Raw genomic sequence first — 16,502 nt, forward strand, 5'->3', positions numbered from 1 at the left:
CTTTGTGTTAACGCCCATATTATTTATCAGACCGTCAGTGTGAAATGGAGATGTCTGCATCTCTTTTCTATCCAGTTTAATAGTAAATAAAAAGTCAAACAGAATGTATTTTAATTTCATTTTATTTTCCAAACATAAACTATGACATTCATAATGAGTAAGTAGATGTGAAATACGAGATGACTGAGAAAGGAGGGATCGGAGGAAGTGATGAGTTACAGAAGGAAAGTAAGAGGCAGGAAAGGAAAGTGAAAGGAGAAGGTGGCAAAAGAAAGGAGGGTTTGAGGGAGGAAAAGACGAGGGTAAAGAAGTAAACTAGAGGGTAAAAAGGGGGTTGGTAAGGAAATAATTAGAAATAAAAAGAAAGGACAAGGTAGGGAAAGAAAGGAATGGAAGGAAAGAATAACTTAAAGAAAGGAGGAAGAATGTGAGGAGTTGTTAGTATGGAGAGAGGAAAGAAAAAGGAGAGGTAGGGAATGATAAATGGTGAGAAATGATCATGAAATTAGAGGCACAGCTTTGGACGCCTGCTTGAGAGCTTTAATGTCATTTAAAAGCTGAAGAACCCGACCGAAGCCTCTTTTTTATATTATTTTATAGTCTTTTGAAGTGTTGGGAGAACAGCATCACAGCCAACGACAGGAACGGGGTTAATGAGATGATCTAACAGGCGGATGTGATAGTCGGTCGGATTCATTGGAAGTAGATTGAGGACAGAACCAGGAGCAGACAAGAACCACCTGGGTGGTGATATTAGTATCTTAAAGGATAATTCTGGTAGTTTTAATAACATTTTACTCACCAAGTTCATAACATAACAATTACGGTGAAGCAGTCGCTGGCAATGAAATTCTTTGTACAAATGTACAAAAGAAAATCACACAAGTAAAATGAGAAAAAGAGAATCTGAGACAAAACATAAATAGTGCAGAAGTTGAAATATAGGAATAAAATGGAATATATATAAAACAGAATCAAATAAAATACAATTTAAAATACAATACTGAGGTAGACTGGTGAAAAAATAAACTGTAATGTAAACAGGTTGTGCAGTAATGTAGTAAATGTATATTTTACAGGTGAGTTTGTCTCACCGGAGACATCCCGCGCCATCTCGTGAACATGCACACAGAGTTTCATTCAAATCTGATGAAGGGTGGACAAGTGGCGGAACTTTGAGTGCGCAAAAATTGAAACGCTGCAGACTTTGTGATGATGGAACAAGTGTGTGATTGATCTCACTCCTTCTTTCAAACAGAATTAAGCAAGCTGATGTGACTTTGCTCAGCTTTGTAAAGCCCGAAACCTGCTCGTTGCTTCCTGCGGCTTTAATTTTGGCCGATCCAGCTGCTTCCTTCCATTGAGCGGAAAAAGGCTTGAACCCACCCATTGGGTTATATTTTTTATCCCCATTAAAGTTAGTGGAGGGCTAAACTGTAAGTTAGCCGGCTCGGCTGGCAGAAGTCTCTAGTACGCTTGCTCTATACCTAGTCAAAGTCCTGACCTGAATCCTCAAATATCCAACTGAAGGAACAAGAAGCAATATACGGCGGTGTGCAAGTGTTTCAGACTCACTGCAAGTTATCGCAAACGCTTGATTGCAGTTGTTGCTGCTAAGGGTGGAGCAACCAGTTATTAGGTTTAGGGGGCAATCACTTTTTCACACAGGGCCATGTAGGTTTGGATTTAGTTTTCCCTTAATAAAACAACCTTCATTTAAAAACTGCATTTTGTGTTCACTTGTGTTATCTTTGACTAATATTTACATTTTTTGATGATCTGAAACATTTAAGTGTGACAAACATGCAAAAAAAATAAGAAATCAGGAAGGGGGCAAACACTTTTTCACACCACTGTATATCCATGGGGCCGCATGATGCGGAAGATCTGCGTAATTTTATACCAGGAAGTTGAATTCTTTTGGCTTCATGCACCACTGAGCAGCTTAGGAATGAAAGGGGCCCCGCCTCCGACACTGTATCCAGTTCTCTATATACATCCACGATGAAGCCAAAAAAGTTTCACTTCTGTTGTAGAAAATTACCCGGATCTTCCACATCGTGCGGCCCATAGAGCAGGTGCATTAGCGTTTTCTTTAACCCCGCCTGCCAACAGGGCAGCGCAGTCTCGTGGCTCCAATGCGCGTCATTATGCCTGGGAAAGTAACTCTGGAGTCGGCTATTAGTTAATTTTACAACTTTCAGGACATAACGATTCAAATAAGGGCTATTTAAGTGTTTGTACTGGGAAGTTGATGTACCTCAAAAAATTTCCACTGATTTTCTGACATCTCTTTCACAATGTAAGTCTACGGGAAAAATTATTTTGGGGCCAGTGTGCATCACGTGACAGACCCGGAAGTTGTAATTACACAGTTTGGCCACTATGTCAAACTGGCTTCAAAGCACAGACTGTCGAAGTTCTAAGACGAAAACACAACAACCAAAAACAAGTTCACGGCTATTTAAATGTACACAGTGCCATGGATTCGCATTGCTACGCCTCTATCCTTATTGACAGGTCGCCACAGTAGCGACTTGTCAATCACAAGGTAACCACGCCCTACAGCATACCCTGCTTTATCGTCTATTTTACTCCAAATGTGACCATAATTTACAAAATGAACATCATGCTGTACTGAAAAAGACTTGAAACTAACGACTGAGACCATAAACTCATTAGGAAACCGTTTACTAAGGAAATTAATCAAGTGAGAAGAAAGGTCATTTTCTCACAGACTGACTTATTTTTGCAACCAGTGGAGGCGCCCCCTGCTGGCAGAAAGAATGCAGGTTTAAGGCACTTCCGCATTGGCTTCACTTTTCAGACCCAGAGCTTCCTGTTGAGGCTGTTCTCATTCACTTTTCGTAGTTATACCTACAAAAAGTAATGCACTATAATTTGTAATAATAATAATTTACTTCACGTGACTTACTGTGAGATACTAACGTAACTTACTTATTTTAACCGTAACCGTGAGCTTTTCCTAAACCTAGCCAAGTACTTTTGGAACTACGACTGTTTCACAACGTTAACCACGTGTTTATTGTTACCATGACGACGAAGGTCTGGTACGCCTGTTGCTGGTTGCTGGACATTCATAGGATTATGGATGAAAAATGGTGCATTACTTGTCGTAAGATATGTACGAACTGTTGTATGAGGATACGTTGTCCTGCTCGCTTCAAAGCCCGGCGCACTTCCTGGGGGCTTGGTGCAGTGAGGCAAAAAGCAGCAGGAACAGGAAATAGCTTGGGTAAACATGCTAACTGTGGGAGCTAGTGTGGTTAGTGGGCTACAACAGCAGCTCACAAAGCTGTAAATGATACAGCTTCTTATCAAACACTTCACTGTCATTAACTGTCAGCATCCTTCCTCCTCTGCTGCTTGTATTTTTTCACCTGCAGTTAAAACACAAGAATATAAACAAACAATATTTCCTGAATGCCCCCCCACCCCCCCAAATGGCTGAACTTCAACATTTCCACAGGTCAAAGTTCAATCAGAGTGAACTCTGCAGATTTGCAACCAGAAGTGAAGTAAACGCGTCTCCTTCCACACAGAAATAAATTAGAAGTGAAACCTGGTCTGACGAACACGGGAGGGGTCTCTTATTCTGGAGCAGAAACATGTGGTACTTTCTCTACTGATGGATGAGACCATGAACGTCCACAGCAGCACAGACAGCAGCAGTGCTGTCCTGTGTGCAGTTATAAAAAGGCTGTCGTTGTTTGGACTGTAACTGGACTCCTGCAGGACGAGCTCAGGACCAACTAGACTATTCTTAGATCTTTTGTTGTGCTGACGGCCGTCTGGTTCTGCATCACACTGACGACATGTGGAAGGTCAAACGTGAGTGTTTTACTGCATGCCTCTGTGTTTTCCACTCAGTAAACTGACTCAGTGTTAGTTATATCTGACTGACTTACTTAGATACACTGATGAAGTGTACATGGCTCCTACATTATCATTGATTATTGTGTCCTGTGCTTCAGTCTGTAATGTCTCCTTCTCAACATCAAATCCTGTACATGTTCACTTTTGATTTGGAGTTTTTAATTTGATATGGAGTTCAATCTAGAAACAAACAGAAATATGGATCTTCGGTGATTAATGAATATCTGTGTATGATTAGATGTGTGGGTTGAATAAATTCCTTTGAAGTCAAATAGGAAACTTTTTAACCAGGACGGCAACGACCAGTTTTCACTACTAGATACTCCATCAACTATTTCTTCAAGTGATTATTATATTTATCTTTGTGTCCATCGCCTCAGTGTGAGTCCAACCGTAGACATTGCTGTCAGGTGGTATGCGCCCTAACCATTAGGCTCCCGACACAATTTATTCCTGAATATTTTTTTGTCTCAAGATTTTTTAGGATTGACTCATCCATCAATTTTTGTTTAATTAAACAATTTGTTAAAATTCACATGATGTATATAAAACAAAGAGGCAAAAACATGTTTCACTGAGTCATTTTCATTTCCAGATTTTTAAAGGAGCCTTATAAAAAATTACACATTTCTCATTCACTGTTCGTACTTATACCTACGAAAAGTAATGCACTATAATTCGTATATAACCCACGTAATCGTGAGCCACGAGGCAGTTACGACTTTCACCCAGGAAGACCGCGGTTCATGTCCCGTGTGAAACCAAAAGTCAACATTGACTTATTTTAAGTTGCTTACATAGCCTACATAGTAGTTTTGTTGCCTAACCAAACTGCGACCGTTTCACGTATATTGTTACCATGACGACGAAGGTCTGGTACCCTTGTCACTGGACATTCGTAGGATTCTGCACGAAAAAGTGTACATAACGTTTTCGTAGATATCAAACAAACAGTTGTATGAGAATACGTTGATCTATGTTTAACATTTTGCTTTTGTTGCAGCTCCAGTTGCTTTTTCTTTGGAGACGAGGTACCGGCCGATTTTGGAGGTAATCACTACGATCCAGCATGATACAGTGTGAGATAGTGATGCTTCATAGCTACAGTAGCTAACACTGAAGCTAAACTGAGCATTGTTAATACGACTGAGAGGCATTGCAGTATCGATATTCTTTTAGAGAGACGGTGACAACTTTGCTGTTAATTGCAGTGAATTTCGTGGATCAGTTCAACTTAAAATGACAAAATGAAAATAAATTCAGTGTTTCTAACATGGTGAGTTGAGTCCCTCCTTACTTAGCTCACCTCTGAATTTTCACCACCAAGCTAATCTGTTTTTTCTCATCACCTTATAACCAGGGATCATTTTAAAGTCAGTCAGTATGTGATTTTGTTTCCTGAGAATGAAACCGATAACAGATGAGCTGAAAGCAACACAGACTGTTATTGAAGAAAAACACCAGAATCATTTGGAAATTATTCTGACCAAAAAAAGAACCTTATCATATCACATGATATTTGAGTTTACTCAGTTGTCATGGGATTGTAGATGGTCAAATTTCCATTTCACTGAGCCCTTTAAGGACTTAGCATAGACGTTGGCTCAAAAGACTGAAAGTTCATTCTTGAGAAGCTGAGGAAGATCATGTGATGCTGCTGAAAGCTCTAGAACAGCTACTAAGTGAACCTTTTGGTGAGAGAGCTTTGCCAAATGCAGCCGTCAAGGTCAAGAGGGAACTTTCGGTCCCAGTCCCACCACCTATTGTCTGTTTTGATCCCACCAGCAGGAGTCAGACATTTCCAAATCACCAACAACAGAGAGACGCCAAAGTCTCTCCACCATTTTGTAAACAACTGTTTCCTGATTTTTTCAGAGCTAAGGGAGCTTGTCATGATGGAGGTCTAACTCTGTCTTAAGTTGTTGTGACTCTATAAAAAGTCAGTTCATCTTTGTGGTGACCCGGTGGCATCATTCTGACTAAAAGCTCTTCCTGTCTCCTCTATGACAACTTCCTGTGCGTCCAGAGTTTGGTTCCCCCTGACCCTATGTCCCAGTTCCACCTGAGGAGAGGTTCTCCTGAGGAGGAGTTTCCTGACCTGTGCAGGAACTCTACCTGGATGGGACGGATCCTCACACCGGCCATGTACCGCCGACAGTTCGACCGCTGCACCCACAGCGGAGTTATCTTCGATGATGTCATCCGCCCGGGCCTCGAGGAACCAGGTGAACCAGGTCAATTCAATTCAGTTTTATTTATATAGCACCAATTCATAACAGACGTTATCTCATTGCACTTTTCCTATAGAGCAGGTCTAGACCGTACTCTTTATAATATTATTTACAGACACCAAACAAATCCCACCATGAGCAAGCACTTGGCCACGGCGGCAAGGAAAAACTTCCTTTAAGAGGCAGAAACCTCGAGCAGAACCAGACTCACGGTGGACGGCCATCTGCCGCTGCCGGTTGGGGGGGACAACCAGTAAATAATTTGACAATAGAAACTTCACATATATTCAAATCCATTACTGAAGAGTTTTGGTTCTCGTTTCTCAGCTGATCATAATTCAAAATATAATCATATTTTAATGCTGTGTTTACAAACATTACTGATGTAAACATTAATAACTTTAGTTGTTGTGGAGTATTATTCTCTATTCTATTCTCTTCTCTTTAAAGACCTGCTGTCATCCGATTCCCTTTGAAATTAGAAATTTTGGTAGTAAAGCAACCATTTAGTTTACATTTGGATATATTTTATATAAAGTTAAACAGTTATTCCAGAAATGTAAAATTATGGTGGATGATGCATGTCAGGAAAATACTTGCTGTTATGTTTTTTCCTGGCGTGTTAACATGCAGTTCCTCTTCTGGCCACTAGATGACTGTCAGAAAGAAAACTGACTGTATTTAAGTGAATGGGGAAAAAAACTCTCTTTAGAAATACAAAGTCAGTATATTTTCCTTAGATTTGGAAGGATGTTAGTCTGTAAATATCATCCTGTAATGTTTGTGTATGAAGGTGATTGGTCAGGTCCTGTATCTGTGGGGTGTGTCGCGGGCGACGCCCAGTCCTACATCCTGTTCTGCGACTTCTTTGACCGAGTCATCGAGGCGCATCATGGACACAAGATCACCAGCCAGACGCCAGAGAGCGACTTCAACTATGACAACTTGAAGGTAGCTGGTCAGACCGCTGCGTGTTCATGTGGATTTGATTACGGAGTAATCTTTATAAACAGATATCTGCATATCAATGCAGAATCTGTAGGCAAGGGACAAGATTTTGGTATCAGAAGTGTTCTGGTTTCCATTTGTAGTCCGAGTAGATTTGACCAATCACGTTTGAGTGGGCTTTCAGGTACTTGTGGAGAGCAAAAGAGACGGAACTCATTGGCCGAAATGCAGTCTCGGAACCCATCAGCTATCGTCCGACGACAATTTAGCCTTTATCAATCTCGGACCCCATGAACTGTACACACCAACTTTTATTCATGTCACATGAAAGTCTAAACAGACGGATGTTTTCTGGCCAACTCCGGTGTTTAACCAGCGTCTGAGGTCTGGAAGAAAATGACTTCTGCTACTCATTTGTTCAATGCTAGCAACACTTTACCTTCAGAACATGCTACCACGGCAACTGTACAGTTTTTACAGAAATCTGACCAACCTAACAAACCTTTATGTGTGTGTGTGTGTGTGTGTTTGTGTGTAGGGGGGAGATGACTTGGACAGGTCATACGCTGTACGCTGTGAGGTGAGTGTTGTTCGAGGCGTTGAAGACTTCTGCTTCCCGACACACTGCAGCCGAGGAGAACGCAGACAGCTCCTCACGCTGGCCAGGAGAGGTACTGCATGTCTGCGTTTCAGCACTCACAGTTTGGTCCAAATCTGGGAGCTGTACCGATCACTTTTTCTGAATTTGCATCCATGTGAACGAGTTGGTCTGAGAACAACTCCAGCTGCTGCAGCTCTTGTGCAGTAACAATGCAATCAACAAAGAGTGAAAGCAGACCAGCAGGGGGCGGCGGGACAATGAACCCAGTGCCAATGAGTTCAAAGTAAACTCTTAACCAGTTGTAGTACACCAGTTGACCAGAGTCTCTTCTTTGCTCTCAGCTCTGCAGCGGCTGGACGAGGAGGAGCTGCCGGGTCGACTCCTCTTACTGGAGGAGCTGAACCAGGAGGAGCAGAGGGAGCTGAACCTGAACCCTCCGTCCTCCTCCCAGCTTCGTACCGGTGTGGCCCGGGACTGGCCCGACGCCAGGGCAGTCTGGTTAGTCTACAACAGTCTGGTTTCTTCCCCTGAGCCTTTTTGTCCCAGCTACTTGTCTGGGCAGAGAAGGGCTCGGGTGGTGGAGCAGCTCGGACCTTAACTGTAAGGTTGGAAGTTTGATCCTCAGCTCCTTCTGTCCACATGTCAAAGTGTCCTTCCGCAGGCACTGATCCCCAAACTGCTCCAAAAGACACTTTGGACAAAAGTGCTCCCAAATCAAAGTAATGCAGGACCAGCATACATTAAGAGCAGTAACTGGAACCTGGGAGACCAGTGATTCAGATCACTGTGCAGGACGCCAAATGTCCCTATGAACACTGAACCACTTGCTCTGAACAAAACTGCTGCTATCAGCCTGCGGTGTTCAAGAGGGAATACAAGTTAAATAACATTTAGCTTATTTAATGATACGATTCTCTAGTCCAACATGTAATGTCCCGTGATTCCTCGTTGCAGGGTGAGTAAAGATGGCAGCCTAGTGGCCTGGGTCAACATGGAGGACCACCTCAGACTCGTGTCCGCACGAGACGACGCCAACATCGCAGAGGCATTTAAATGCATCTGCATCAACCTGCAGAAGGTCAGTGATGGTCTGATTCTCTGGAAGCTTTTCTTTATTAAAATGACACGTTTCAGCCACAAACGTCTGCAGGTTTGGTGAATCTGTTGTTATCTACTGCTGTCGGTTATTAACCACGAACAATCGCTCTATATCTCACCTCTCTACCTCGAATAAGAGTCTGTTTATAGATTATAAGTTACAAGGCTTGTTATAAGCACATTTTAACGTAGAAAAGGTTTCAGTCGTAGTCATCTGGACACTGTTTTCAGAATCAAGACGTTTCGGCTCCCATCCGGAAGTCATTCTCAATTGTGAAAAAATTGGACGGGAACTGGAAATTTAAACTACTCTGAGTTACATAAACCCTGCCCTCAGGAGGGAATCTGCCTGAGTATCTGTAAATAGCTAGTTTCACCTGAAACTGACCTAATAGTTTTAAGATGGCCCAGTAATCAGTAATCAGGCCTATTGTTCTCTGGCTGCATCTACTTCATCACTGCTAAGTGCCTGATTAGCATGTGATAGGCGTGACCAAGGTGATAATACACTCTTTTAAGATGGCCCAGTAATCCAGATGACTACGACTGAAACCTTTTCTACGATAGAACACTCCTGGGCGAATGAGGGACTACACCGTCTTAAGCACATTTTAAGTTTACAACATCTGCTGCCATCCTCCAGATGTTTATACTAAAGTGAGAAAATAAACCAAACTTAATACATTTCCAACATTATAGAACTATCAGACCTACATTTACTCATATTCCAATTTTCAGTAAGTCTACCATATAAGTAACCTGATGACATCTGACCAGTTCAACCAAGCAATCAACACACAGACCAGTCCAGAGTCTTAAACTGGAACAACCATGAGAAATATTTTGCACTATTTAAAAAACATGTTTTCATTGAATTTATCATTATCACAGTAAATGTTTCTTTGGATATAAATCTCAGGTCACATCATCCAGTGGACCACGCTGCTGATAGTGTCCTGTAGAGCTGGACCAATAAATCTCCCAGGCTGGTATATCGGCCGATATTAGCTTATTGCAGATGTATCGGTATCTGTGTTTATGTCGGCCGATAACAAGAAACTGCGGTTCAGAAATGCCAAACTAGGTCTGTCCACCAGATAGCGCTGACAAGTGGATTTTACACTGTAAAACGTCACGCTCAGTATTTATCTGGGTCACATGAACAAAGAAAAAACGAAGGGATCCGTATGTTAAAAAACTAGACTTCGAATCTTATAATTGAACTTGAAACAAATTTTAATATCAGTATCGGCCTCAAAGATCCAGTATGGGTCAAAGTAAAGTTTCCTGGAACTTGTTAAGGTTTGTCAGAAGTCAGCAAAGTTAAATACTACAAACTCAGTCAAAATAGTTCTAGGCCCTTAAAAAGTACTACTTCATACTCTGGGACTGTTTGCGGTGGAGGATATCTTTCCCTCCTGCAGTGGGAAAGTGTCTAAGACCTTTGACCTTCAGCAGCTTCGAGTCTTTGACAGTTTGCTCCTCTCCTGGTTTCCAGCTGGAGGAGTTCTACAGGGAGCTCAGACACCCGTTCATCTGGAAGCAGCAGCTGGGGTGGGTGTCGAGCTCTCCGGCTGACGTGGGGACGGGTCTGAGGATCAGAGTCCACCTCAAACTGCGACACCTCCCCAAACACAAACGGCTGCAGGACGTCCTGAAGAGACTGAGGATCTGCATGGACAGAACAGGTACCGAGGGCAGACCTCCCACTCGTGTTTCACCTGAGTGTTTTTAACCTGTGTTCGGCTCTCGGTTAGAAGTTGGACATTTACTGAGTTACTGTCTATATAAATATAAATCCAGGGTTTCATGCTGTGTTTTATGGTGGAGACACTTTGCCAAAGTCAGAGGGAATTATTAGTTATAATATTAGGCTTATTAATCTTAATATAAGCAGTGGTGATACATCACACAGCAAACACCACATTTTTAATGAGCGAGGAGATTGTTTAAACTCACATGTAGTAACTACACGGCACTGAGATGTGTCAGGATCTGTAACATAAAATGAGTTTGTTCTATCGGCAGGTGGCTGAGAGCGTTTACCACCTCCACTAACCTTTTCCCCTCAAATCTGCAGTTCCAGCTCTCAATCTGCTCCTGACTTTCTTCTTAATGTGCTGCGATGACTCTCTGCTACTTCCTGAACCATGAACTAATTTTACAGTGAAGTCACTGTCTGCAGTTTTGGACCTAAACTCTGGAAGAGTAACAACAGCAACTAAGGCTCATAAACAGCTGATAAGCATTTCCTGTTGAACCTTGATTTTACCTGGAATCCTATCAGATTTTAATTACTCTGGAGTTCATTTCTAGCTCTTTCTTGACTGTAAGTGTGCAGTCGTTTCACAGTTTTATTAATCTTTTGTTCTATTTTTTTAAATAAATGTAAATGTCTTGTAGCTCTCCAGCTGTAATCGTTGTTTTCTGCTGCATTTCTTGTATGAGCGGCTCTAGATTAGTGAAGTTTATTATTTATTAAGATATCTGACAATCAGGCAGCTATTGTTACGTTATTGTATTTTTAACATTTAAAGACAGTCCTGACAGAGCTGTTAAAACCTTCATTACTGTCTCGGTTTGTGTGTCAGGTATCGTGGGTCAGATTAAACAGGCAGAATGTAGTAAACATGTTACAAACATCTGACCTGTGAGCAGTTGTTGAGATCAAACCTGAAGACAACAGCTCCAGTTTCAAACCTGCCTTTTCATTTCCCAGAATCCCCGGAGCTGTATCGTGTGAGCAACGCGGCGACCTTCGGCGTGAGCGAGGTGGGACTGACCCAGCTGGTGGTGGACGGGGTCAAACTGCTCATCGCCATGGAGACGAGGCTGGAGGGCGGCCGAGACATCCACGAGCTCGTTCCCACACAGAAGTAGATCTGGATGATGACTGGCTGGTGTGAGGAGGAGACCGGATGGGCCGACCAATCAGAGACCCTCTGTTAAACTAGGAAAATATAATTCAGTCTGGTTTTAAATGTCTTCATCCTGGCTTTTACAGTTCCCAGGAGTAGATCATTCAAAATGATCATTTATTGACATTCAGTTTAATTATATTGTGATTATATGATCTTATCATGTTGTTTTACACATTTCTGTTGCTAAAATAATTAATTCAAACAATAAAAAACGAACAAAACAGTCTGCTGAAGTCTTTAATTTACATGTGTGCTGCCATCAGTTTACTTATTTTACATGTGATTTTGCATATATTTGCTGTATTGTGATATATACAGATATTAGAAAATATTATTACACTTGTGATGCTCTTTTTAACCATATAACAGCCCTACCCAGTATACATGGAGCCTGATTGAAGGAAACTTACACAACAAGAGCATTCAGCACATTAAACAACTGGAAACTCTTCTGTTGGAAAAAAAACAAAAAAAACAAATCATGATTTCAGTGATAAACAGCGTTTCCCAAATTGGCTGATGTGTTAAAAATAAATAAAACTACAACTGGTCATAATGAAGCATCTGTGTTTCAGTACACTTCTTTTAACATCTTTAACATAATTTAATTAGTTACTTCACTGTCCATGAAATTAGTAAAACAGGAACAGGAAATTAATTGACCAGAATCTGAATTGTCCTTTAATTAATGAACATTTTGTTTAAGAAAACTATCTAGAGCTCCAGGAGAAGAGGTTCCTCTTCACTGTGAGCCTATAACTAGAATAACATCACACAAGCAGGTGATTAGATGGTATCCAGCTAGCAGGCTAAGCAAACTTTCACTGCCATTGCATGAACCCCGAGCCCTTTAACATTAGTTTATTATTCGCTAACATTATTCGCTGTTCGCAGTAGGTGGGTTTTTGAGTTAAGTGATTGTGGCCAGCTGTGAGCGACCTGATTATTGGTTCCCCTTTTTCAGCTATCCATAGCTGTTGGGCGCTGCTGTTTATTTTTAGTTCATGCAAAAAATTACAAAGAAATGGCCTCACAGTCGTGTCATTTTTGTGGGGGCATCATGGATCCCCGCGATGGCCATCGTGAATGCCCTTCTTGTCTGGGCATTGCACATTTATTAGAAGATATTGAGAACCCTTGTGGGGCAGCAGTTGAGCTGCCTGTGGACGAGTGCTTTCAAAGAGCCAGACGGGTGGAGCAGTCTGTTCACGCTGGGGCGGCGCAGCCTCCACCCACCCAACTAAGTGATGGGTGATGTCAGGTTTAAGCACCTAGAACATTTAAAATCATACACAAGGAAAGAAAGACAAAGGCGTTAGTTAAGTTTTACTCGCGAGGAGAGCAAGCATAGATGCATTCAGTTACATCTCCTACTCGCTCTGAAGTGCATCTATGCAGCCTCCTTTCTTTATTCAGTTTAGGGAGTTTTCCCTGTTACATAGTTTGCTAAGGAGTGGGGGAAGTATAAGGCATCTATTATGACCAGACAATACTTTTTCCCTTCACTCTGATTTAACTCTATAAAATCCATATGTATTGCTTGAAACGGATACTGTGGTGAAGGGAAACGCCCTCTTCTAGGTCTTAAGTTTCCCTGAGGATTGTGCTTAGCACAGGTCAGGCATGCTCTACAAAAATTCTTTGAATAAGAGTTAAATCCGTAGGTTGTGTAGTGTTGGTTTATCTGTCCCACCATCCCTCCTTTTGAGACATGTGTAACACCATGGCTCAATATTGCAGCCCATTTGTACAGGTTGTGTGGAAGGATGGGTTTATTCTCTGGTACATAGATGTTATTTCGTATTTGTGCGCCGTGTTATACCCAGAAGTCCTTTTCCTTTTGTGGTGCTTGTTGTTGCATGTCTTTGAGTGTTGTATCAGTCATATCAGTGTCCGAGGTCAGCATAAGCACTTTTATCTGTCCTTCGGCTGCCTGTTTAGCTGTTTTGTCTGCAAATGCATTCCCTATTGATACTTGATCTTTCCCTGAGGTATGAGCTGGACATTTACAGACCGCGAGGTGTTTTGGTAACTTTACTGCCTTGAGTAAGTTAGATAGGATGTTTGCATGTGTTACTGGTTTCCCTGTGGATGTGACCATCCCTCGATTTTGCCAATATTGCGCAAAAGTATGGACCGTAGCAAAGGCATACTGATGTTACTATCTGTATAGATAGTAACATCTTTATTCTTCATTAATTTACATGCCTCCGTTAATGCCACTAGTTCTGCAGCTTGGGCAGAGTAGTGTGAGGGTAATTGTTCTGCTTTTAATACCTTATCTTTGGTCACTTTTCATTAATGCACAATATTATTTGTTTTATAATATTTTTCACTGTATCACTTATTAATGGAACATTAATACTGGCCACTACAACAGCCACCAGTTACTCAAAGACTTAAATCTAGATGAATCAATACTCTCAGTTTAAAACACATTCAGACCTATGCAGGTGAATAATAAGTCATTCTGTATTTTCAATGTGTGCACCTGTTCACAGTTGGAGAGAAAAGTTTGAATACCACAACAGACAGATAAGCCGGGTTTCTAGTATTGGAGGTTTACTGCTTCTGCAGCTTCTGCAAGGTCAAAATGTTCTACCAAAGTGAAATATCATTATAAAAAGAAGTCAAATAAAAGTCATACAACCAATGTTTTAAGCATTATTTACAAGCATGAATAAGCATCAGCGCTATCATTTTACTGTCACCTTTATTAATGATGTCATACTACTCAAAGTAATATATATATGCTGTTAGAAATGATTTACTACAACCCTTGTGGGTGATATCTTGGAACTTCAAGGTGCTAAAAGATCACAGAAACTCAATTACAACAGGAACATAAACCATTTCAGTTTGCACACATACAAAGTTTTGCCTTCAAACCACAGTTTTCTTGAGGCGACTACAGAGCTACAGAATATTACTTTGGATATCTCTAGTTTACCATAAACACTTGCTCAGACGTTGGTCAACTTCCCATATGCTTTCTTCATCACTTTCATGAATACGTTCCCCCATTACAACTTAATCCTATCGTCTGTCTTGGCTTTCACATCTCTCTTGAAGATTCTGCTCAGTCTGACTGGTAAACTTACGACTACAATCAACTAGCCTAGATGTTGTCTAGCTTTAGATTTGGGACTGAAAAGTAATCAAGAAGACAGCAAATCCAAAGACTAAGCACGCAAATCTCTCATTCTTAATCCTATGAACCCTCCACAACATGCTACTTTCTAAAGAAAAACACTTCTTTCAATATTAATACCGTCCAAACGTTCAACTATTAACTGTCACAGTGTGAAGCTCATAAGCTTTTCTGTTTTTTGTTTTGTATGACTTGCTCCGTATTAAATAAGTATTCCACTGAGAAACTAACAAGTCTCATTCATCAATCATTTGAATAATCAAAATTTTTGTATGTATTTTGAGTTCAGGTAAAGAGTTAAACTAATTCAAAATCTACATTCATAAAATACCAATATATAACTTTAGAGCAGAAGAATGTGTAGTGTTAACATGAACATAAGCTATAACTGATATAACACTCAAACAGCATTGCCCATGTTCAGTCATTTCAAGGTAGAAATGACACTCACTGTGCCAATTTCATTAAAATATGCCAAGTCTCTCTCAACCAATTAACCACGTTTTAAAATAGAAAGGACACTTTGACTACATTTTAAAGTTCACCTTTATGAAACCAAGAAAATGCAACAATCTGGCAGCTTTTCTAAAAAATATAATATAATTATATTTATATATTATATATATATAAATATAATATATATAATATCGTAATAGCACTTTTAGTGTAGGAGCCTGTCCTCTTTCCATAACACTTCATTACAGTGAAGGTGAAAGTTCACAACCTGCTATTAGGAGCCAGTCCCTAAATCAGCCCGACAAATGCCACTTTTCTGAATATGGCACAAAAACAACAAAACACTAGATATTAAGGGTTACTTTGAGAAATAATTGCACTGAAAAAACAGTAAGAGAAATAAGAGGCACCTTTCATAGGCCAGGAAAAACCTAAAAATGTTAGTTATTCTGGACGAGCAAGATACAGTATGTCGATCTCAAACACTAAGCTAAGTACAGCCAAACACCTTACTTCTGATAAATAAAAACTAGCCTAGATTTTACTTTAATACCCACATTCTACTCAAACTGAATTTTCAGATAATATAGTGGTCTTGTTTCTACTTTTTTCCTATGAACTACTTCAAAATTGAATGGACTGTAATCTTATTTATAACAGATTAGTCTTGACACATGAACCTTTCATACTTTGATTTACAAATGTTCTATTCCTGCCATTTACATACAAAGTCACTATTGGTTTCTCAAAATGTACTGCAAGTAAGTCTTGGTAATTTATTAGAACTTCATCATAGTCATTGGCATCGTCTGGTCTTGGTGTCGGAGTAGTTTTAGTTTCTAGTCACGCTTGCTTTTTATTCTCTGGACAATCTACAGCAAAGTGCCCATCTTTTCCACAATTCCAACATCCTGTTTCCTTTTGTCTGTCTCTTTGTCCAAATCCTCCTCTGCCTCTTCTATGAAACCCACGCTTTCTATTGCTTCTTCCTCTTCCCTTATTCTAATCTTGATAAAACACTTCCTCAGTCTCAGCTTCACCATAAAACGTTCCTACTGTCTTTTTCTTTTTTTCTTTAGCAACCTTTTCTGCGTGCAAAGCATGATTAATGTACTCATCAAGGGTACCGGTAGACAGTCCGATGTAGTGCTTCTGCACCCAGCTTCGGATTGCATCTTTTGAGCCTGCGTGTAATGCAT

General features: G+C 40.7%; 3 protein-coding genes across 8 annotated transcripts in view; all 3 read left to right on the top strand.

The window, feature by feature from the left end:
• Positions 1–16,502, top strand: part of LOC122873026 (NACHT, LRR and PYD domains-containing protein 12-like) — a 657,912-nt gene that overhangs the window by 472,664 nt on the left and 168,746 nt on the right. The window lies entirely within an intron of this gene.
• The window catches only part of LOC122873028 (NACHT, LRR and PYD domains-containing protein 12-like), a 1,034,258-nt gene that overhangs the window by 275,307 nt on the left and 742,449 nt on the right, over positions 1–16,502 (top strand). The gene's annotated exons all lie outside the window — the stretch shown is intronic.
• Positions 3,460–15,439, top strand: zgc:172076. 2 transcript variants are annotated; one of them, XM_044189402.1, is made up of 9 exons: positions 3,460–3,852; positions 4,901–4,947; positions 5,924–6,122; positions 6,922–7,079; positions 7,615–7,747; positions 8,019–8,175; positions 8,632–8,755; positions 10,274–10,463; positions 11,495–15,439. In XM_044189402.1, the coding sequence occupies exons 1-9, from the start codon at positions 3,837–3,839 to the stop codon at positions 11,653–11,655; spliced, it is 1,185 nt and encodes a 394-aa protein (XP_044045337.1). In that variant the 5' UTR covers positions 3,460–3,836; the 3' UTR covers positions 11,656–15,439. The 2 variants fall into 2 exon arrangements, with proteins under 2 accessions (XP_044045337.1, XP_044045336.1); XM_044189401.1 differs by having other exon boundaries at positions 3,462–3,852; positions 5,924–6,131.

This window comes from Siniperca chuatsi, linkage group LG3, assembly GCF_020085105.1.
Source record: "Siniperca chuatsi isolate FFG_IHB_CAS linkage group LG3, ASM2008510v1, whole genome shotgun sequence".
Taxonomy (NCBI): Eukaryota; Metazoa; Chordata; class Actinopteri; order Centrarchiformes; family Sinipercidae; genus Siniperca; species Siniperca chuatsi.